General features: G+C 37.3%; 1 protein-coding gene across 3 annotated transcripts in view; it reads right to left on the bottom strand.

The window, feature by feature from the left end:
- The window catches only part of PALS1 (protein associated with LIN7 1, MAGUK p55 family member), a 56,721-nt gene that overhangs the window by 12,119 nt on the left and 21,140 nt on the right, over positions 1 to 23,462 (bottom strand). For all 3 annotated transcript variants that reach the window (XM_069858181.1, XM_069858179.1, XM_069858180.1), the window contains 5 exons: positions 16,189 to 16,704; positions 8,885 to 9,093; positions 2,921 to 2,998; positions 2,028 to 2,174; positions 1,301 to 1,462 (listed from right to left, as the gene is read on the bottom strand). In XM_069858181.1, coding sequence (XP_069714282.1) covers positions 1,301 to 1,462; positions 2,028 to 2,174; positions 2,921 to 2,998; positions 8,885 to 9,093; positions 16,189 to 16,555 — 963 coding nt within the window. In that variant the 5' untranslated portion in view covers positions 16,556 to 16,704. The remainder of the gene's footprint in view (positions 1 to 1,300; positions 1,463 to 2,027; positions 2,175 to 2,920; positions 2,999 to 8,884; positions 9,094 to 16,188; positions 16,705 to 23,462) is intronic.

Here is a 23,462-nt window from a genome sequence, read left to right on the forward strand (position 1 = left end):
CACTGAACTAAAGTGCTGGCCTCTACTCCCAAGTGACAGGGGACAGGACAAGAGGGAATGGCCTCAAGCTCCGCCAGGGGAGGTTTAGGCTAGACATTAGGAACAAATTTTTCGCAGAAAGGGTCACTGGACACTGGAACAGGCTACTCAGGGAGGTGGTTGAGTCACCTTCCCTGGAGGTGTTTAAGGCACTGGTGAACAAGGTGCTAAGGGGCATGGTTTAGTGTTTGATAGGAATGGTTGGACTCGATGATCCGGTGGGTCTCTTCCAACCTGGTTATTCTATGATTAAACTGCCAGGGTTCAATTATCTGTCAAGCGTGTACAAAACACTTTTCAGAACCACATCACTTAACTAAATCTGGCTTTTTTAAAAAAAAAAAATGGCAATGGAGATAGTTACAGAACATGAGAATCTCAGATACCTCTGAACCAACAAACACATGAAGAATGAAGGCTTTTCAAATAGCTATAAGAATCTTTTGAAAAGGCTTAATAAAGCCCTTCACATATTTCTGCCTTTATTCCCCTCCACTTGACCTTATTCCATGCATTAGCTGAAAAACTTTAAGAGCAGATTTCAGAAAACAATCCAACTAAAGATGGAAACTGTCCATTAAAAAGGACAATCTTACTGGAGCATGAGATTATTTTATCTATAGATATTGTCTAGTCACATGAAGGTCCCACGTGGTACAGTTTGTGGTGGGTTAAGTCTGGCCAGCAACTAAGCACCCACCAGCTCCTCACTCGTTTTCCCTCCCCAGCAGTACAGAGATGACAATCAGAAGACCAAAAGCAAGAAACACTTATGGGTCAAGGTAAGGCCCATAAGTGAATGAAAAAAAAACAGGCCAACAAGTAACACAAAGGCAATCACTCATCACTTAGAACTACAGCACTGTATAAGCTACTGTGAAGAAAACTAACTCCACACCAACCAGACGCTACCATAACCGCAGCCACATAGTTACTATTTGCAGACTCAACCAAAGATAAAAAAATCATAGCTTTTCAGAGCTGAAGAAAGTTTCTCTTAGAAATCATTAAAAGCAAGATGATAGCTTAACTCTTGCACTTTTTTAGGCTTCATTTTTGAAGATAACTGCTATTAAAGTTAGTATCATGCTATGCATCAGAAAGAAAACTTTAAGTGGCCCTCCACATATAAATACCAGCTATCAGAATAAAAGTACTTTAAAGCTAATGCTAAATATGACTACAAATGACAAGCAAAGCCAACTGGCTTCAGTTATATGAAACGGGTGTTTTTTGAAGGAAAAAGTAGTAGCCAACTCACCAACAAGTCAAAAACTTCATTAACATCTTTTCCACGAATCTCAATGCCATTAATCTCTAGAACTTCGTCTCCTTCATGTAACAGCCCACTCTTCTCTGCGGCACCTCCTTTCACTATTCGACTAATGATAACAGAATCCATTTCATTGCGAACAGTAGCACCCTGTGTAGCAGCAACACATTCTGAATTTATTATATATATGAAACTCAAAGCCATCTATTGTATGTATTCTGAGCCAGTGGTGAAACATTTTATGTTGAAAAAGAATGCAATTAACATGGACACATACATCCAGTGCTCCTGGTTGAAAAAACATTCCGATTTTCAACAAGCTGCACTAAATATTGAAGATTTGAATTACTCCATACCATAAGATTCATGATTTTTTAAAAACATGTTTTCCTAAGGAAACACTTATTGGAAAGATGCAAAATAGAAGATGAGAGTTGCAAAACAAAGCAAACCCAAACAACACATGGCTGGCACAGGGTTATAAGCTCCTCTGCAAAACTTGGGATAGTGACTTCTGCCAAGAAGTCCTGTCCAAAACCCAGCTGACAGAAGTTGAATGGTTTCTAAATAGTAGTAGAGCTACCGCTATGTAAAGATAGACACAAAGTGATCATCTATGACGACTATTCATTTTGGAAGGAGGAAGAGTGTTTACAAGTTAAACATTACATCCACATTCAAATTCCAAAACTTTTGTAGAAGGCTCAGTACTTACCAAGGGAATATCCCGAGCCTTCTCAATGCGAACTATTTTAACTGTCTCCCCGCCATACACACCAACATTCTCATAAATTTTTTCATCTGTCACAGGCTCTGGTTGCATTTCTTGTTCGGCAACCTTATCGTGAGCTAGTAAAAGTGCCTAGTGTTAAACAAAATCAGCTCAGTTACAGCATATTTCACACTATATATGTGCACAAAATAACAGAGTTCAATGAAATTCTGCAATGTGAACAGTCTTTGCAGGTTACAGAGTATTGCAAACCGAATCAAGCAATAAAAAAAAAAAAAGTTATTTATCACAGCTACATAGTGCCTGCTGCTACAGACTTTCCAAAGCTTTCAGATTGGAAAAAGAATAAAAAAGCAATTTTGAACATGAAACTGTGATGGCACTTACAGCTTCTTCTTCCTAAAAAGAGACATTGGTTTACTATGTATATGACCAAGGATACAGACATAAGAAGTTACTGCAGTGAAAACTACTCATGTATTTACATCACCACAGTACAAAATATAATTTATGCACCCTATGGCAAGTATGAAACAGCTGTCAAAGAAAAAGAAGAAAACAGATATGCAAAGCAGCTCATGTATTGCCCTGTCCCCCCTAATTACTACTACATTGTTTATGTGCAAATTACCCTGTAATACCTGCAGAATGCAGCAAGGGCTGGATACAATTAGTCACTACATTTGATTAGAAGTTTCCACTAGCGACTGAAAATTGGAGCCCCCTCATCCTAGAAAAATATTGAGATCTGCACAGACTTGAAGAATAAAAACCATCCTTGCCCAGTCAGCCCGAGACATGTGCAAAACCTAAATTACACTGCTAACAGCACCAAGAAATAAATCCATTAGATCAGAAGTTCCATTTTGTTTTACCTGCATGTGAGGGGCATTCAGCAAAGCATTAAGCTCCTGCCCATCCTTGTGGTGGCTGGGTTTCAAAACACTCTGTACCTGAAAAGAAATCGAGTAGTAAAACTCAATCTATGTGGTGATTTGTCATTCCACCCTCCACTACTCAAGCACAAAGTTAGTTGCAATTATTCATTTTACTGAAAGTAAAGTATATTCACATAATCATTACACTGATTGAATGAACTTAATCTGGTACACCTTAGGAATACATGCAACAAGACCACAGGACTACTCCAATGTTATATTGCCTCAGTAACTGCTGGTATCCAGTGCATCACACACATTTCTCAATATGAGCAATGAGCTCAGCCACCACAAAGAAAAGAAAAAACAAAACAAATACTCTAGAAAGGAACATGATGGACTCCATTGTGACTGACTTAACTATGTGAACATTCTGGCTGTTTTAAAGTGGACTAATTTCTCATTAATACGACTAGCCTCCCTTTTCCTCAAAAGCAGATGGTTTATTTTTACTCAAACTACTTCCACCAACAGATTCCAGTACAGGACTTGCAATGCCTCCTGCAGCCTCTGCCTCAGAAAGTGTATGAGGCAAAACTTCAAAAGGTTCCAGGAAACCAGGTTTCTTCCACTGGTTCCAAAATAATCCACCTTACCATAGGGACATTTTTTGCTAAAGCAGCCTCAGCTGTCTGAAAAGGTTTGTCTTCTCATACAGTTTCCAAATGTGCCTTGCCATCACCTCTTGCGAACACTAGAAAACGCTGGTAAGCTTACAGAGAAAAACCAGGAACAAGGAAGTCCCTCTTATGCAAAGGTGAGGCTAAAGATGATACTTTCCGTAGCCATTATCCTCGGGCCTAATCTGACCAAAGACAGAAGTCCAAAAGCACAAATGAATTGAATCCAGAGACATTAAGAGTAGATTATACACATCAAAACAGTAGCTTCCAGTGGGATAGAAAAGATTGTTTTCAGGAGCTCTTTACTCTAAAGGGTGAAGTAATGTGACATCACAGAGAATCAAGAAACCCCAAGTTCTGAAGTGAAAATAATTCAAATTTTTGTGTGATCTAAAAATGTTTAAAGGTCTGAACTAGGAGCAATGATCTACAGAAGTGCTAACAACTCTCCTGGATGCTACCAGATGACAGTGCTGAAAACAGGAAACAATTTTAAATTCTAGCAGAAGCTATTAATTGAACCCTTCCTATGGAGCAAGACCCTTACACTGCCAACAATACTGTCACACACGGAACAAGCTCCTGGGCTTAGCACAACCTCTAAAAGCCTTCCTTCTGACAACTGTAGGACCTGCCTCATGGTGAACAAACCTAGAGTCGCTTAGAAAAGTCGAACATGAAGCCAGATTTAAATAAGTTTTTTAATCAATTACTTCAAAACCCTAGAGTGGAAAGAATTCATCTTCATAAAGGCCTGACCGCAGTCATACTTCCAAACTGCCCAGGAAGCTATTATCCCTTGCTTAGTCTGAATTTTGAGATGCTATATAACAGAGAGCACTGTAAAGGATATATTTCACTAACAATTTTTCCTCAGTGTTGAAAGAAGAGATTCTTCTCTACAACAAGCTTTCTTGTAGAGGTTTATTTAATGTTTCTAACTTTCAAGGGGCTTTCAATTCATTTCTCGAAGAAGCTACAAGAAGATTTAAAGCCTTATTTATCCAATCTTTGTGGCTCCTACTGCAAAACCTACTCAGAAAGCAAGTTAGAAGTCCTGCAAGCAAGACAACCTTTTGAATGTCAAGTCAGAGGTTGGGGATTTGACAGAGGAAAAGAAGAAACCAAGCCCAACCAAACATTCTGTGTGCAGTGAAAATCTTTTATTCAAGTTGAATTTCTGCTTTGAATAATTTGATTATTGAAGACTTTTAATAGCTCCTTGCTCCCTTTTTAAGAGAAAGATACATTTATTATTTGGTTATTTAATGAAGTGGTAGAGAAGCTTCAGGCTGCTACAGACACAAGTACTACTGTATGTCAGATTCCTTTCTTATTCATGGTAATGAATCCCAGTTATATCAGACAAAGAAATGTGAATGTAGGCTGTTATTCCAGAAAAGACATACTACAGAGAGCATAGGCAATCCACACTACATACGTAGCAAATACAGTAGTTGTTTAACTCTTCAAGCTGAGTTTTTATTGTTGATTACAACAACTTTTGTTCAAGCAGCTCCCCAAAAAGCTATTAACATGGTTTCATTGTACAATTTATCACAATTTGGAAGCATGTACTCTGGAGGCACACACTGGCAGGATATCAAACATTCAGAATTTAACCACACTGGCAAAATCCTGTTATTTGTTCTTAGGTGAGCAGGACTTCCAGAGGGAATGTACATACACAGTATAATGTACTCATACCAGATGTTACAAGCTTCCAGCACATCCTCTCAAAAGTACTGATCTAGTTTCGTTGCCTGCACTTGCTGAAGTCAACAACAGCAAATCCAAAACCTTAAGAAACATAGCCTACGTAAATTGAGCCTATTAAGTGTATTTAATATCAAGAACATTGTTGAGGTATTTAATATGCGCGGTTAGAGGCCAAAAATTACAAATAGTCTCGAATGCTGCAACAAGTATTCTCACAAGGTCAAGATTGAGACCATGTTCTCCTAATCCTTGTCCTCATGTTGTCAAGTTTAAATGGATTTAAAACCAATTTGATGACACGTGATGTTTACTGGCTATTTTTATTTAAGACTTGGAGTACACCACATTACATGACAAATAGCACCTCTAAAATAAATTCCTTAAGCTCAAGTGCTTCACTCTACCTTTTTAATTAAATTAAAGTTTCTTTTTAAATAAAGGAAAAATCTTGAGTTGTTGGTGCCCGATTACCCAAATTTGTGGGACAAGTTAACTGTAGAAGCATACCTCTAATTTTAAGAATTTCTAAAAGAAGGTGAGAAAATAAAAATGTACTATTCCACTCCTGTGTCTTGTTAATGGTTAAAAAATTCAAAATCAAAGTTTTCACAAAACACTGTTCATACATATTAAGTTTTATAAAAGCAAATAATCAATTAAAGAGTAAACAAAACCAAATATTTTAATTAAGTTTGGAGTAGCAAGTGCATTTTAATTAAATATTAATTTTTACCTTTTTTTTTTTTTAGGGAGGATATTTCATGTTGCAATATGAAATTGTGTTGCGAACTGTCTTTTCCTGTCAGAGCTACAGAAGCATTAGCTCTAGAACAGGTTCTCTTCCACACCATAAAGCCTCCAACAAAACCCTCCTGTAGCTTTAAGTTAGGACGTGCACTCCTAAACTGATGATCCATGCACTAAAATATGCACATTAGCATTACCTGCCATTTAAAATTAATATTATGGGTGTATCTGCTATTTTTCTTTCTTGTAATATCTGGTGGCTTTTATCATCAAGATGTTATGTTAAATCCAGGCTTTTGCAAATGTCTTTTCAAAAACCCCTGAAGTAAGTAAATGAACTGCTTCCAGGAGGAGCTTCCCATGCCTATGTCTAGGGATTGAAAAAGCAGAAGAAAAAACCTGGGCATGCAAGATAGAGACCTTGTCAGGGCAAAGAAAAACCAAAACCACAAACCAAAATCAAAACTAACTTTTCCTAAAACAGAAATAATATCCTTCTATGCTGCTACCACAACAAATACAGAAGCCTTTCCAAAAGGAATAAAGAATCTGAAAATTGAGCATAAGGGCAAGACTAGGAAGTATGCAACAATGTGAATGGAGGCCTTAAGGTGTTCCTCTTGAGACACTTCTGCCAGTCACAGAAAAACCTGTCCTGAATTTCCATCTCAATCGTTTAAGGATACTATTTAACATATTGCAAAATATAAGTCACTTAAATATACCAGAAGCTGAATCACCAAGAAAGTAGATTACATCTGAAAATGGAAATAAACATATGCAATATATTGACTTTTCAGTAATTTCAAGGCTGGATGGGAGATGAAGAAACAAAATGAGTGCAGGAATATGTAACAGTCACCCAGGTGATGAGAAAATTCTACTGGTTTAAAAATTTTAGGTTAAAGAAATATTTTCTTTACGCTTAACCTTCCTCATGGATTGCTAAGACACACAAACTGGCTTTGCACCACCTTCTGATTTTAGGATTCACCAAATCACCTAAAAAAAAAAAAAAAGAGAGAGAGAGAAATGGAAATGTTCTGGGAAGGTGTGGCGTAGAGAAGATGGGGAGAAACATGAATGTTTGAAAACAGACCTAGAATTTTCCTAGCCATACGGTCATCTTGGAAACTTCAATTACGCAGCAAATAAAAGGATGTAAAATCCACAAAGAGGAAAAAACAGCTTTCTTAATCTATACTATAAATCAAGATTCAAAAACTCTGGCTTGTATCTGAATGAAATCCTAAATGAGGCCTGTGTTAAGTGGGTGTTTGGGGAAGTAGTTTGCAAACAGAAGTTCACTAAAAGGGTTCCCTCAGGCTCACAGACATAGAAGCAGCCTAGTAAGGGTCCTATAGCAGCCTACATGCAGATGAATAAGCCAGAGGGAAGCACATATGCAAAATACTCCCACCTGGTTTTGCCATAGTCTTACTGGCAGACCTAAACAGGAAAATCCTGAGCTGCAGTTTAATCAACACACTACGTCTTGAGAAAACATTTAAATGATGCCCCTCAAGAATCAGTAATTTCTTCTGCAAAAGAACTTCAAGCTTGCTACAGTAATGTTTACCTTAAATTACAAAGTTACAGTCTAGAAAAAGAAGGGAGAGTGGAGAAAGCTGTTGAAACAAATTGCTTCAGGAATAAAAAAAATCAGATACTAAAAAAAAAAAATCAGATACTAATAAAAAAAAAAAATCCACCTCACTGCCATACTGAAACAGTTTCAGCAACTGCAGAATGGCTATATACTGACTCAGGTACTTCAACTGGTGTACCTGAGCCAGTTTTGAACAAGTAAGCTTGGTTCGCTGGTGCTACACGCTGGAGCGTTTACCTCTATATCTGGCTTTGCTGAACACCACAGTGCACTGATACTGGTATTCAAATTAGCTATTTTGAAGTTAACAAAGGTGTATCTGTATAAGGCGTAGCCACACTTCACTGCAATACACATGCACCAGGCATGAAGATAGCTCTTGAGCAGTCACCCAGAGAGTCTTAGCTGCATCCAGCTGCATGCAGAACTCAGTATGTGTACAGCAATTTTGTATCTGATGAGTTTCCTATAGATTACTCCTAATGCTTATAAAGCTAACCTATACAGTTATTGCCTATCTATATTCAAGTGAATAAGCCTCAAAGAAAGTATTTAACCTGGCTGAAATTGTAGAAGTATTTAAAACAGTTAAAATCTGACTGAGAAGATTGAAGTCAAAAGTCTCGCATAAGTAGATTTATAGAAATATACTTTAATAATTAGCATAAGACAGATCACATCTTATAAAAGAGCTGTCAGACAAAAATGAAGTGTAATGTGACATCACAGCAGTAATTAAAACATTGAAATTAAGTAATAAGGGATCTGTTGCTCACTTCAAAGCAGAACGCTTGTTTCCAGTATGGTTGCATTTTCAGACATGCCTCCCAATTTAAGAACCATGGCTCAACTCAGGAAAATCACAACAACAGAGAATTGTAATTCAGTTCCTGAATGCTTGGAATAAAGAATACTGAAGGTAAAAGATTTTCATAACCACTCCCTTTTCCTATGTTTAAACATACCTATCCCTGCTGTTTCCTGTAACATACCTATCCCTGCTAAAAAGGGACATCTATCCCCCAAATATTTTTCTGATTACTGTTTGGAAATCTGGAAAAACTGGATACAGCAATCAATGACTATTATAATCCCTTACATATTCAACATTCAGTAACTCAGACAAGCTTGACAAGTACATATTTCAACAACAGCTATGATTATAGGTTTCATACGTATCACAGAGATGCATACTGCACATACCTCTTGCGCTAGTTCTTGTGCATTGGAGATGAGAGGATATGGAGGGCTGGCTTTGTTCATGTGCACTGTAACAGCATTGTGTATCTTAAACGCGTTCTGAAAATCAGCATTTTGAACAAGCTGTAAAATGAGAGAGATATCCTCTTGGCTCTGAGGGTCTACCAAAACGTGCTGGATATGCTTAAGAGAAGATAACAATTCTTCCACTTCTAGGTAGGAAATAAGAAAATACAAATAAGGTATGAGTTAATGAGATTCATAATTAAGTAATGTTTATATTAAGAATTTTACTAAATTATTTTTGCTGTTCGTTTTTTAATCGGCAATGATGTATGCAAATTTATTATTCACTCTGTCTTTTATTAGCAGAATGTATCTGAACCAAAAAAAGGACTCCGAGTTGGTAAAAGGAGATACAGAAAAGCTGATAAACAGTTTAGATCTATATTCCTGTCACAGGAGCAGTTCTTCTCTGAAAGAAATCACTGATACGTAAAAGATCCAATAATTGCAGCTCCTGTGTAGTTAACTTGGAAAGAGGGACTATTTTGCAATATGAGAATAACTCCTTTCCTAAACTAATGTTGATGCATTCACTGTTATTCCTATCTGCACCTGGGTGGGGACAATCCCCACTATGAATGCAGGCTGGGGCATGAAAGGATTGAGAGCAGACCTACTAGTAAGGACTTTGGGTACTGGTGGACATGAGCCAGCAATGTGCACTCACAGCCTGGAAGGCCAACTGTGTCCTGGGCTGCATCCAAAGAAGTATGGCCAGCAGGTCAAAGGAAGCGATTCTGTCCCTCTACTCTGCTCTGGAGAGACCCCACATGGAGCGCTAGGTCCAACTCTGGAGCCCCCAGCACAGAAAAGACAGGGACTTGTTGGAGTGGGTCTACAAGAGGGCCACAAAAATGATCAGCGGGATGGAACACCTCTCCAGTGAGGAAAGGCCAAGAGAGCTGGGGTTTGTTAGCCTGGAGAAGGGGAAGCTCTGGGGAGAACAGCCTTCCAGTACTTAAAGGGGGTCCTAAAAGAATGATAGGGACAAACCTTTAGTAGGGCCTGCTACAACAGAACAAGGGGTAATAGTTTTAAACTAAAAGAGGGTAGACTTAAACTGGTGGTGAAGCACTGGAACAGGTTGCTCAGAGAGGTGGTAGAAGACCCGTCCCTGGAAACATTCACAATAAGGTTGGATGTGACTTTAAGTAACCTGATGGAGTTGAAGATCTCCCTTGCTCATTGCAGGAGAGTTGAACTAGATGATCTTTAAATGCCCCTTCCAGCCCAAACTTCTAAACATAAAATTAGGCTCAGTCTTAGCACATTAAAATAAAAAGGTCAGAATCAAAAATATCATCTGTGGCCAGAGCTCTGGAAGTCACGTGCACAGAAGAAAGTTCACATCTTTTACCTATAAGGCTATGAGTTCTGCCTGGACCATAAAATATTTTAACATATTTTAAGAACCAGTTTCTTCACCTTGGCAGAATAATATACATGTACTACATTCTTGAGCTACAAGAACTCATTTTATGCTTTACAGGTGCTTTTTAAAAACTGTCAACAAATTTACGTATTTTTTTAAACCAACTGGAATTTCTGCAAGATGTCACTTCTCAGTAGTAAGTACCTGAGTAAATACCTAAACCAAGGAATATGACTCATACCTACAATACATATAAGCCCAGGTAAGAAATCCTTAGGCCAACAAAAAAACCCAACCAAACAGTGGATGTTTTGTGCGTGAAACTATGTATGCATTCTTACACATGAACTGTAAAAACTCTGTTCTGCCACAAAAGGTTTGTCAGCTATCTTTTATTTCAATAAACTTAAGCTAGAACTTTAAAAAAAAAAAAAAAACAAAGAAAATCCCAAATTCTAAAAGTGTGAGTTGATTCAGCGTGAGCTGAGGTCAAGCTCCCTTACCGGTATCAAAATATGACTTTTGAGAATTATTTTCAAGTTTTAGCAACATTTATTGATTATGAGCTAATTAAATTATATTAAAATAGGAATGCTATCAGGTCATAAGCTAATTCACATTGTTTACATGAAAAATCACAACAGATACTGACTGACTCTGTCAAGAAGTTTCCTTTACCTATTTTTAACCTAAAATACACCAGTACACTGGGCAGTATGCTAGACTCAAACTTGAATAAGAAGATTAAAATAGCTGATATATGGGCACATGAAAACTATAAAGCCTAATGAAATATGCATTTCAAACAAGTTTAATGGCTTTGATTTTGGACAAAGCATACCTACATATACGTTTTCAATTCTAAGTTTCCAAGTCAGTCTTCTGTATAATAACCTTTTATAAACAAAAAATCCAGAGCTACTACTCTTGTATCTTACTGTCTACAGGACAATGAAAAGTATAACTAAAAAAAAAATCCCTCCAAAACCATTCCACACATGCTAAAAATGTCCTACCCAAGAAATGTCAAGAGCTTCTTCTTGTAACCACCAACGAAACAAAGGGCAGTAGCACAAAAGCTGCATGGAAAGCATGAATACTGGCTGTGCAGGATATTTCACAGGTGAAATCCAGTACAGCTCACAACACTAATTAAGGCAGCCAATGTCTCACTAGGGAACTGTATACACAATATACTGCCTATCATTCAGGGGAAAATGTCATTTGGAGAGAAGGCTAAAGAAACCTCTACAAGCAAGAATATTTGCAAAACAGGACCTTATCAGCTGGCAAATATCTTGCAGACTACCAAAGCAGCTCAGCAACTGATTTTCCCAAGTCTGAAGAAATGTACTATATTCAAGCAGTAAAGAGTAACAAGCAGCATAAACAGTCAGACATTGGCTTAAAGTTCCTAGTGATATCTGCTCAACTAAAAAATACACCAGCCCCAAACCATGCTATTTGTTACTGTTACCAGAATCAAAAAAAAAGTGAGGTATTAGGGAAGACCCTAACTTCTTCTAACTCTTCCTATGCATAAATTATTTTGTTCAATTATTTCTGAATTGTCTATCCCTCCCTCCTTATGTATCCGATAATTCAAATACACACACACATGCACACACACAATTCTTTCTAACACATATTCCATATAAGATAAGGATTTACGGGAGGATAGACATCTTATTCTGTATCTATTATAAAGGCATCCTTTTCCTAGATGCCTCTCAGTATTCTCTTTTTAGCACTTTGCTAGTTCCCTCTGTGTCACCTTTTCCTACAAACTACCACTGTACACTCCTCCCCATATGATTCCCTTCTACACTAATTCATCTGTGCTGGATGCAATAGCCCTACACCAAACAACTACCCCCGACCATGAAACAGCAAATACCCTCCTCATCACAATTCTGTAAGAAAAATAATGATTGAAAGAAATGAAATTAAATATTCCCCAAAAGCTAGCAATCCATTTCTAGCCACCTGCTTAATAAAAACGCATACACACACAACCCCATACAAGCATGGCTTTACACATGCCTAGCTCCTCTCTCTAGGTTCCTGGTTTTGAATTCTAAATCACAGATCAGATTTTGCTGCAGATTTTTTTTTTTGTTTTGTTTTGATCTTTCTTTTAAAAAAAATAAATGTCAGGTAACAAAAGACTCCATCTCTAGACATTTCTTGTTGAAAGCGCTGTCTTGAGGGGAAAAAAGTTCAGTAAAAGACTAATGTCTGCATTTACTCACAGGAAAATGCCAGGATTCTTTTGCAGAAGTCGTCCATTTTTTAAAATCGCTGCTCAATTAGCAATCGACTACTTTTTTTTTTTTAAAAGTCTTCTTTTACAAGAAATGTTGCAGCCTTTTTTCCATTAGGCTATGAAATGGCTGGAATGCGACTGAGCACTGTGAGATACACACATTAATCAAAAGACTGCTGGGGCAAAAGTATGCAACTGCAGGGGAGGACCTGTGGTCACAGGGTTAGATTAGAAAAAGAAATGAAAATCGTTGCTGTTTAGCACCTTAAAAAAAAGAAATTAATATAAAACCTAAGATATAATTGGATTTATTATGTTAGCACCAATACCTTAATTTCCAAGCTTTCTTACAGATGTCTAGAGTACTCTACATGCTAGTGCCAGCACGCTAATGCTCCATATGTTATTTGAGTCACAGGGCTAAGAAAAGTATTGTTTTATCCAAAAGTATTTATGAGAGTTTATTTCCTTAACACTTATTTATAAGTTTTGCCCAAGTTATAAAAACAAAAAATAGGCAGCTTCTTCCCTAAAAAAAGATTCACTAAGGCCACAAAGTTTTACTTACATGAAATGCCATATTACTCATTTAATTAAATCAGCTGAATAAACTGTAGCAAATAAAAAAATCGTCTGAATTTTAGAGTGTACCACTGTGAAAAAGCCAGTTAAGTATGTATGTGCACATTCCAGGCATGCAGAAAGTTATTTCCATTAAGGCAGCTGTCAAAATCGTATACTGTTTTGATAACAAGCATACCCTTTAAAATTGTTTTGATTAAGAACCCCTTCTTATTTTTATAAATAAAATCTGATTTGTTTAATCTAATGTTGATTTTTTGGTTTGTTTTTTTTTTTTAAGATGAAAAGATTAAATACTTGGCAAACACCTGCCAAATTAGACAATGGCACTTAAGAAATATTTTTAAAACTAAAACCAATCAGGTCAATATTCTTATTTAAAGCACCTATGTTTAATAGAGGCTCTATGAATTAACACACCAAAAAACACACCACGAAAAAGCAAAACTAATCGATACTTTAAAAAAAAAAAAAAAAAAGACTGAATAAGGGTAGTTTAACATCTCTAATTCACCAGCACTTGCCTAGTTTTACTTGACGTTCTCCTAACAAAGACTAGAGACCTGGGAAAGTGACTGAGCATTCTCGGCTGGACCGCAGAAGCGGGAAGACTGAAATGGACAGGAGCAGTGTAGATTAGAAATTCAGTATAGCCAAACAAATTGGAAAAAAATATGAAATCACACACTAGCAAATATTTTTTTGACTAAGTCATGGGCTAGCAAGTTTCTCTGAAAACAAGAATTTACACACAGATTTTAAAACATCTGGCCTCTCTAATACATGTATTTAATAGAGAATCAGACATATTAATGACAATAGACTCAATTCCTCTCTACAAAACCATGTTATTTTGTGGTGTATGCATGTATATATTCATAAGGTAACATCCCTAACCCCGATACTAATCAGGAACAGACAGCTTTCAGAATAATTCAGAATTTTATTTAGAACATTTTTTAAAAAGTTTACAACAGTAAATATCACAGGCGAGTATAACTGAGAGCACCACACTTACCAGGAGTGCTAAACTATTATAAATCCTCTCTCCTGAAGTCTACTGGGTCTAAGTTGTTACTATAATCCTGTCTGACAAGAAAATAGTATTGACAGGCATAAAAACGTACTACCACTATGTGACGACTTCTCTGATTGAAACAGATGTCTATGAGGCCATGATTCAGTTCCTTGGTGCACACACGGATATATCATGATTTAGTCTGATGATATCTCCTAAAGCTTGTTGCCTTTCTAGTTCAAAGAAGAGACCACATTCACTCAGCAAGCTAGTCAATGCACACAATTTTAAGTCTTATTTACTGCAATTCATAGGTATTCACACAATCCTAGCTTCCATTCACACCAGTTTCCCCTGTTTGAGATATAGTTTCCTCCTTCCAGCTTTCCACAAACGTCGTCTTCTCTAACAAACTCTCAGCTTTCCCCACAGCCTCTACCCATGTTATCCCAACACAGATTTTCAAAATAGCCTTTCATCATCACCCTAATTTCTCAGCCATTGTCTTTCCTGCTCCAACAGCTTCAGCCTACCCCAGCTCCTTACTGGTTCTAAAACTTGTCAGACCCATAGTTATCACTCATTACTCTCTCTAGGTTTGCCTAGCTTCCTTCCCCTTTGGTTTCCATCCAGACCGCCATCCCTCCAAGTTCTCAGCAACTCTGGCACAAAGCAGCTTTCTAACTTCTATTTCCAAGCTCCAATTCCTCCTGTAGTCAGTCTTCAGAGCTTTTAGCCACTACAGCTAAGTCAGTCCCAACAGAAGCCACTCCTACTCTTTGACAGTAGAATCTTTGCACTTTCTGCTTTATATTCCCTCTAAACAGAATTTCACAATCAAATATCCAGCACTTCATGCATTTAAGTGCAGAATCTGCTTCTCACAAAGAGATCTCCTGGACAGTAATTCACAAGCCCTGCACTAAAACAAGGCACACCTGCCGTGCTCATAACTGCCCCTGCTCTCAGCAAGAGCTTGGATGAGATGAATTCCCAATGACCCTTTCCACTTAAGTTTTCCCTAAGAAGGATTTGTGTAACAAGGATTACCAGAGGTTATAGAATAAAGCTGAAATGTTGCTTGGGCATAAAAATACTAAAGATGAAGCAGAAAAAAAAAGAAATTTGATAGCTGTTTTTCATTCTGTTCTCAACTACCACCTAATAGGAAAGAATAGCAAGAATCTCTGGTGCAGCCTCCCCCGCGAAAGGCATCTTTTAAAGGCAGTCTGGCTATCAGAATAGGTACAGATTTGGAAATCTGAACTGGACTCCTACAAATTCCAAGTGCCTCTTTTTCACTCCAGTGACACACCACATTTTAGATAAACAGAGACTAATATTTGAGGAAGCTTTCTCTACAAAAGCATAGTTAAAGCAGTGACAACTATGAAATGAACAACTTCATAGCCTATTTCTTAAAAAATTACTAACATTACATTTTCATCATTTTCATGCCATGGTAAACAGATTTTCATTATCAACACCAACACTTTGAGAGAAAGCGTCAATTAGATTATATTAGGTAATGCAAGACAGAAATAAGAAGCCACCAGCACACTTCTCTTGAAAATATTTTTAAACTCTTGTATTTTGATTTGAAATGACAAAAAATGTTTATTCATTGATTATTCTGGTCTGTGCTTCATCAAACATAACAAAACCAGGCAATACTTGCATGGTTTACCCCAGCCTAAAGCGGATGAAGATCCACTGAATTAATTAGTTATCTACAGGGTATTTAACTGTTGGTCAAATGGATTGGCTTTGAAAAGCTGCTTGCTGAGGCACATAGCCTGATATTTGACTAAAATTACAAAAAAAAGAAAACCAAAAAAACCCAACCAAAAACAAATACAAAAACCCCACCATAAATATAAGAGACCAGAAGACTTAAGGTCTGTATAGGAAGAATTAGCTAAATTAGATTTTCAGTGGCCTATAAGAATGTTAGTATCAGCTAAGCATTTTCTCCTTTAGCCCTGTCATTATTTTTTACCTACCTAGCGTCTTCACAGTATAATGTGGACTCTCCAAAACAATTCCTTCTTCTGTGTCAAATATTGGGTTATCTATTCCAGTTTTAGGAGGAATTTGTGCTAGTTTCTTTAGCCTCATGGAAGCAGTAAGGTCCAGTTCTTGTTTCTTCCCCTCTTCTTCCCGTCTGCGCCTTATGTCCTCCTGCTGCTGACGGATTCGCTCAAGTTGAGCGCTTCGCCGTATGGGCATCATCCTGGAGCCCAAATCCCCAGGGCAATCAACAGCCATTTCTCTGTGCTTCTGAGGTTCCTCAGGAGATACAAGATCCACATTTTTTACTTCGCTGTCAGAATCTTCTGCGATATGACCATTCATATGAGAAGTTGTCATGATTATTTGTAATTATATGCTTATTCTCTTCAAACAGAAATGCTGCTACTGGGCCAGTTTTTGTTATGATGCTGCATAAAATCCATTATAACTTCAAAAATATTTCCCTTCCATCACAAGACAGCTGAAGAAACATCCAGGAAGAAAATCTAATGAAAGATATTCAAAAGAAGTCAGTGATTAACTGCATTAATAAGAAAACACCCAAGACAGTTCTCCAAACTCCCCAAGCATCAGAACAATTGAACTTTTCCTTCACATTTACGTAGTGTTTCTTCCCCTACTAAGAACTACACAGCCTTCACAAATCTGTTTTGTACATACTGGTAAACTTCACGTACCAGCATTAGAGCAGGAATACTGTTCAAACTAATGCTATAGTCTCTTACATTTCCCAGTCAAAGCAATGGAGATTCTGCACTTAATGCGTAACTGCAAATCGGCATTTCTCTGAAAGTTCCCACTCAGTTTTAATTTATCCTTTCATTCTTAACAATTCCAACACAAACCCTGCTTATGATCCTTCAAACACTAAATATGAATAACTTGTTATAAACAACATGTTCACAAGAAGTTGAATAAGTTAAACACCAGTAAAGCCATTTACATTTTTTGCTCATAGGCATTTTTACATAAACATTGCTTGCCAGGTTCAGAGAAGACAGGTCTGGCATAGAGATCTTCCAAAAGATACCAGCTAAAGCAGTCTGGAGCTGCACTTACACAATTCCAAGTAGGGATAAAGTCCTAGGAGAAGGGTTGGACAGTTCTGGTTAGCAGCTATTCTTAATACTTCCTACAAGTATGCATTAAAGCAGAAAGGATTAAATACAGGAGTAAAAATCTTTGTGTGGGAGTATAGACGTGTAGATTTGACAGACAACAATTAGTTTCCACAGGAAAGTAGTGACATTCCACTATACTCCTTACATCTTAATCTGCTTTCGCATTCCTGATGATTGAGGCTAAGAACTTAAGTGCCTTGATAAACACAAACGCTCAGCTCTTAAATGCAATACAGAAGGGTTTTGTACCCATTGCCTTTCTGTATCACAAAGACAATGGTACATTACCCTCAACATGTCCAGTTGGAAGTTTGTAAATAGTCACATACAGTTTTATGAATACACTTAGGTTTTTTTGAGTTCTTTTTATCACTGTTTTTTAATTTACTGAAAGGAAATACTTTTTTTGAGTTCTTGTTATCATTGTTTTTTAATTTACTGAAAGGAAATACTACAAGGTATCTCAAAGTTTTATTATAGACTGGAAGCATCAACAGAAAAAAAAACCCAAATCAATGTTCTTAAACAAAATATTTGTGTTTGGAGGAGGAACGGAAGGATGCTTGTGTTGTAATGAAGTTGAAAATTTAATATCAATAGTAGTGTCTTGGGGGAGCAGCAATAGGAACTCCTACACAAGTTTCTGCCAGCTTGCAACTCTGAAGAAGCGGTTTCTCATTTTCATAAGGAGTAGTATACAGCTACATACAGAACACCAAAGTCTTCCTTCTTTACTTCTTTCCTGTCTAGCCACTACTACCAGTTGTTACTAAGATCTTCCAAGCAGTAAATATTAAAGCATTTCTATAGCAGATTTTTTTTTGCCTTTAAAAGATACTTAATTGCACTGCACTGATACGAAAAAAATTATTTCAGTGCTCAACATTCCCACATTCAGAAAAAATTCAGGCCACAAAAAGTAGCCCATCAATATCTGCACAGTAGTGAGGCCAGCACTGCAAGCACCACACAGTTACTCAGTGCCTGTAAAACCTTTAGTTGTTGCTTTTCAAAGAATAAAATAATACAAAGTGAGCATTCAGATAGGGTTATATAAATCTTGAAAAATAGTTTCAGAATTACCAATCCCGAAAAGGAAGTCTCATCACGTACATCTAAAACAAAACAGCAATTTTAGATTTTTTAGGAGAATTTTAAATAAAAAGTATTTTGAGGTTCCAGAAAGTTAGATGTCTCTGGAGCAAACAGCAGTACCAGCAAAGTAATCACATGCAGAGGCTATAAAAGGTGATATGAAAGATCGCTTATCAGGCAGCCTGAAATGTGACATTACCAAAATACCAAACCAACTCCCAAAACCCAACCTCCCAGGTACAACCCATTAGTAATCCATAAAAGCGCAGGCATGCTGCAAGCGTGGAATGCTGGAACAACTTCCTTTAATCACAGAACTTCTGATAATGGGTGACCCCTTCCAAACCTAAGCCCAGTATTCCTTCTGCTTTCTCAGGCCTCCTTTCAAACATCACAAATCCTTATCTCCAACAGTTTTGGAAAAGTGCTGCTGCCCAATTGCAATAAATGAAATAAGCACAAAAGGAAAAAAGAAATCACAGCAGCTCTGAAGTCTCTCTACAACGATCCTAAGGAATTTAAGATATAAAATATGACACTGATGAAACATTAACTTGGTGCTCAAATTAAGGTGTGCTGTAACTGAGGTTAAAAATAAATTTAAGCTTGAGGCAGGCACCAGGGAGAAAAAATTTTAATCTAACCAACAAGCATGGCATCAAAAGCCTTATGATGAGTAACTTCAGAAACAGTTATCTTGGCCTTTCTTTCTGAAGGTTCTTTTTGCAGTTTGAAAAATCCCAAGATAACAACAATAAGGGAAGGTTGCTATACAAAGTCTGTTCTCTGCAGGATGCAGATCATTGGATGAACTAGCTTTTCAGCCCCAAAAAAAGCTTATTTTTTCCCATTCATTTTTATACTAAGGAGGAGATTCTACAGACAGTCAGTAACACTGATTTTTACTATATCATATGTAAAATACATAAAGGAATACTTGGAATTAACAGAATTCTCTTCCACTATCAACTTCTTTACTCTTTACATATGTACAAGTGTGTTACAGAGTTTGGTTGCTCAAAGTTTAATAGGGTTAAATTGTGACTTTGACCATCTCCCTTTGAACTTCCAATACTTAGCAGGGGAGCCTCAGTGTTTCCACAGGACATGTAGATCTCTCCAAACAGAGCAGATTTATAGACTCTTAGAGTCACAGAATAGTTTGGGGTTGGAAGGGACCTTCTTAAAGATCACCCAGTTCCAACCCCCCTGCCATGGTCAGGGACACCCCCCACTAGGGCTGCTCAAGGCCACATCCAACCTGGCCTTGAACACCTCCAGGGACAAAGCATCCACAACTTCCCTGGGCAACCTGTGTCAGTGCCTCACCACTCTCACCCTGAAGGTATTTCCCCTTATGTCTAGTCTAAATCTGTCCCCTCCAATTTATAGCCATTAATGAATTTATGACTGGCTTCTGTTCAAATTCATGTCACGAGTCTTACCAATATAGTCCTGGAAAGCACACATTAAAGTCTATTCTCCTCAGATTACTTCTAATATTCCAAGTTTTGACCCACAGAGGAGGGTTTGTATAAAATGCTAACAAACACAGCTATTGAGAAATAGCATTTCTATCACTCTGATCACCATCAGGCATCACACAATTCCACTATGAAGTAATTATGCACAACAAACAAATCATACTTCTGGTGCAAGTTCAAAACAGCAAAACTAAAGAAGCAGCCACCACCACGGTCTTGCCAACTATACAGCATTTTTGAGAATAGTAAGTATTCTACAACTCATGCATCATTCTTCATACTGACCCCTAACAATGTCAGGTTTCTATCGTCTCTTTAGACACCCTGAATACGCTAAACAAAGCACAGACACCCCATAAGCCCTGCCAAAGACTAAGCATACATAAACACAATCATTTTTGTCAGATACCAATATAAAACACATACTGACAGGGACTGAAGCAGAAGTAAGGTGGTTTAAGGTTTCATTTGCTTCCTTGGGACTATGGCTGTGTGCATAACGATCCTAATTGCTTTAGCAACTAAATTTTGTACAGTAAAATTAAATTTGTTTTGCTCCAGCAGCTTCCAAAGAGCAAAAATGACATTTTCTGGAGGCTGATGGTTTGTGCTACATTTCAGTGGTTAAAATTCTTTCAATGCTAGAAGTATGATTAAACTTGATAGCTCCCTTTTTAAAATTCATTAAAGCTGCAAAGTCTAAATGACTGCAAGGGAGTTCAGCACTCGCCTCCAACTGAATTTCATTAGTTTTGGCACATCTGAGAGTATAAAAGCCCAATCTACACCTGTAATTACATTATAAATACAAGAAATGTCTATTTAACATCAGGCACAGCACAAAGGATTTATCAGCTGAAAGCCATATACTATGACAAACATGGTATATTAATATATTAATTAAAAACAACTGGAAGAGGAATTCTAGGTTGCTGGAGTGAATTAAAAGCTAGATTAAAATCACATACAAGATGCTTGCTGATATCTGAACTACTAACAAAATATCAGCATAAAATTATGCCAGAGATCTCTACCATGTATTTTTAACGGCTCATATAACGGTGAGTCTTCTGGTAATTTTTACTCAGCACTTCAGAAAATCACAAAATAATAAAGTAAAGTATTTCTGTAACTCCCCAAATTGAAGCTCAGTGTAGAAAAAAACCCCACCAGATTTCGCTGTGTCATCTCCCAAGCATAATTTGTTTCTTAAAAAGTATTTCAGGGAATCTGTAAAGCTAAGGCTCTTGGGAGCCAATTACATAAAGGAAAATACATCACAAACCATGTTACACAGCATAAAATTAACCACTACTTGATGAGAGCTAAAGACTGGAGTTTATGGCAGAAAATACTTCACAGATATCTCCTATGGATCTTAGTAATATCCAAAATACCTGGTACAGACTGGGTCAGCCTGATGTTTTTCTAAAGTTACAAAACCTACAACACCAGGATACTGGTTTTCTTAATTTAAAACACTCTGTAATAGAAAAAAAGAATTCTCTCTGACTTGGCAACACACTCGAGACCGCAACTTCCAGTACAGTTTGTTTGGGGCTTATAGTTTACCATATTTTATGTGATTTCCTCTAATTATACACATAGTCTTGACACTGGAAGAAAACTCTTCCTTTAATACCCATTTGACTCTTATTTCTAAGAATTTCAGACTAGGGTTCATTATAAAACCTGTCAAGCACAGTAACTCAGTTCAAGATGTGTATCCCAAAGGGCTTTCAGACATGCCAAGAGGTTTCAACATTCCATGCTCACTTAAACGTGCAAGGTATGTGGAACAACAGCAAAAAGGGCTAACCTCTTAAAAGGAAAGTAATTTTCATTGGTAGCACTTTCTCAGTTACATTTGTACAAGACAAATAACAATGTTAACTTGCAATATTAAAGCACAGAGGAAGCGATGAAACTGAAAATTCAGATGCTAAGGTCAAATTCCAATTTTATAAACTGTATAAACAAATTGCCCAACAGGCAAATGTGGAAAATTGTAAGCACATTTTTTAATTGCATTGGTAGTGCATTTAGACGCTTAAGGTATATCTAAAAACATACTCATTAGGCTTATTTATCTGTTGATGCAACAGCAGCAACAATCAGAAAAAAAAAATCACAGCTGAAGAACTGGCTAGCCTACACTATCAACTTCAAAAGATACAGGGCTACTGCCTACAGAACAGATATGAACGAAGTGTTTTCCATAAAAAACAGTAAGGGAGTAAGTCCTGTCAATCAACAGCCACATCATGCAGACCTCTCTTCAGCACCTGCACCTATGCAGTGAAATATTCACAATTTGTGTACAAACTATAGGAAATAATGACAAAGAATATATATTATAATTTCATTGTGTGTTTGCACATAACAAACAAGATAGTGGATTTTAAGCTGTTTCGTTGCTGAAAAATAAATTGTTTTCTAAAGCATGTCCAAACACTGTTTTAGATAAATATTCAGTGTTATACAATACTCTATTCTTGTCTCTGTCACTGTTGTAACTTTTAATCATGTCAGACTACTAGATATATTTCTAAAAGAGGTCATGTTTAATTTAATTACCCAGTGCACTAGACAGTGGAGCTTGCATAAACGACTCTTGCTGCTTCAAAGTCGAAAGCAAAAATGCAAAACCTGTAATTATCATCACTAATCAAAGTACTCTTCTTTACTACCAAATGTCCAAATCGGCAACCAGGTGCTCATCTGGCCCAGGGAGGTGACCTTTACTCCCGCTCTGACTTCTCCGGTGTCAGGGCTCCCGTGGGTAGCAGCTGCAGCCCCCCATTTGCAGGACTCCGCATTCACTGGTTCCCATGCCAACAGCTTTGTCGGCTCCCACCGTGCTCAGGCTAGGAGCTGCAGGACCTACATCACATGCCAGACATGAAACATCACTGCTCTGCTCACTCCACTGCTTCTCCTCAGATTTTGAGACCATGGCAGCTCATCTTCCAGCTATGGAAACGGAGATGATTACCCAAACACAGAGACGAAAAAACACTTTGTGAGTTCTGTCAAGCTTGGTCAGCAGATGGCTTAAGCCTCTCAAAAAGCAGGAATGATGCCAATAAAACCTCTGAAGTACAGCACTTCAATTGGTCTGTTTACAGCAATCTTCAGAAAACACAGCCTCAGTGATTCCGGTGAGTGAAATCATTTGGAGGGATATGTAGGATACACTACGACACATTAGTTTTACTACCATATTTTATCTCTATTAGGTTAAAAGCAATTAATGCCCCTCAGATTAAGCATGGTCTAAGCTTTAAGAAACTGAACAGGCTGATTTTTATAAAAGAAATAACATAGCACTCATTTGAAGAGGGAGGAACACTTGAATCTTATTTAAATTCTTAGCAATATCTGAAAAATAAGTTGCATGCTGTATTAACAGCAATCTTCTTCAGTTAGTATCTCAATACTGAGCTTCTTTAATCAGTTAAAAATGAAAGCACAGGTCATGCAGAACCACTGTGCAAGCAGCTTGCTTTAGTCATAACAAATCTGTCTTTCCACTGCAGTACA

The sequence above is a fragment of the Phaenicophaeus curvirostris genome, chromosome 5, assembly GCF_032191515.1.
Source record: "Phaenicophaeus curvirostris isolate KB17595 chromosome 5, BPBGC_Pcur_1.0, whole genome shotgun sequence".
In the NCBI taxonomy this organism is placed as follows: Eukaryota; Metazoa; Chordata; class Aves; order Cuculiformes; family Cuculidae; genus Phaenicophaeus; species Phaenicophaeus curvirostris.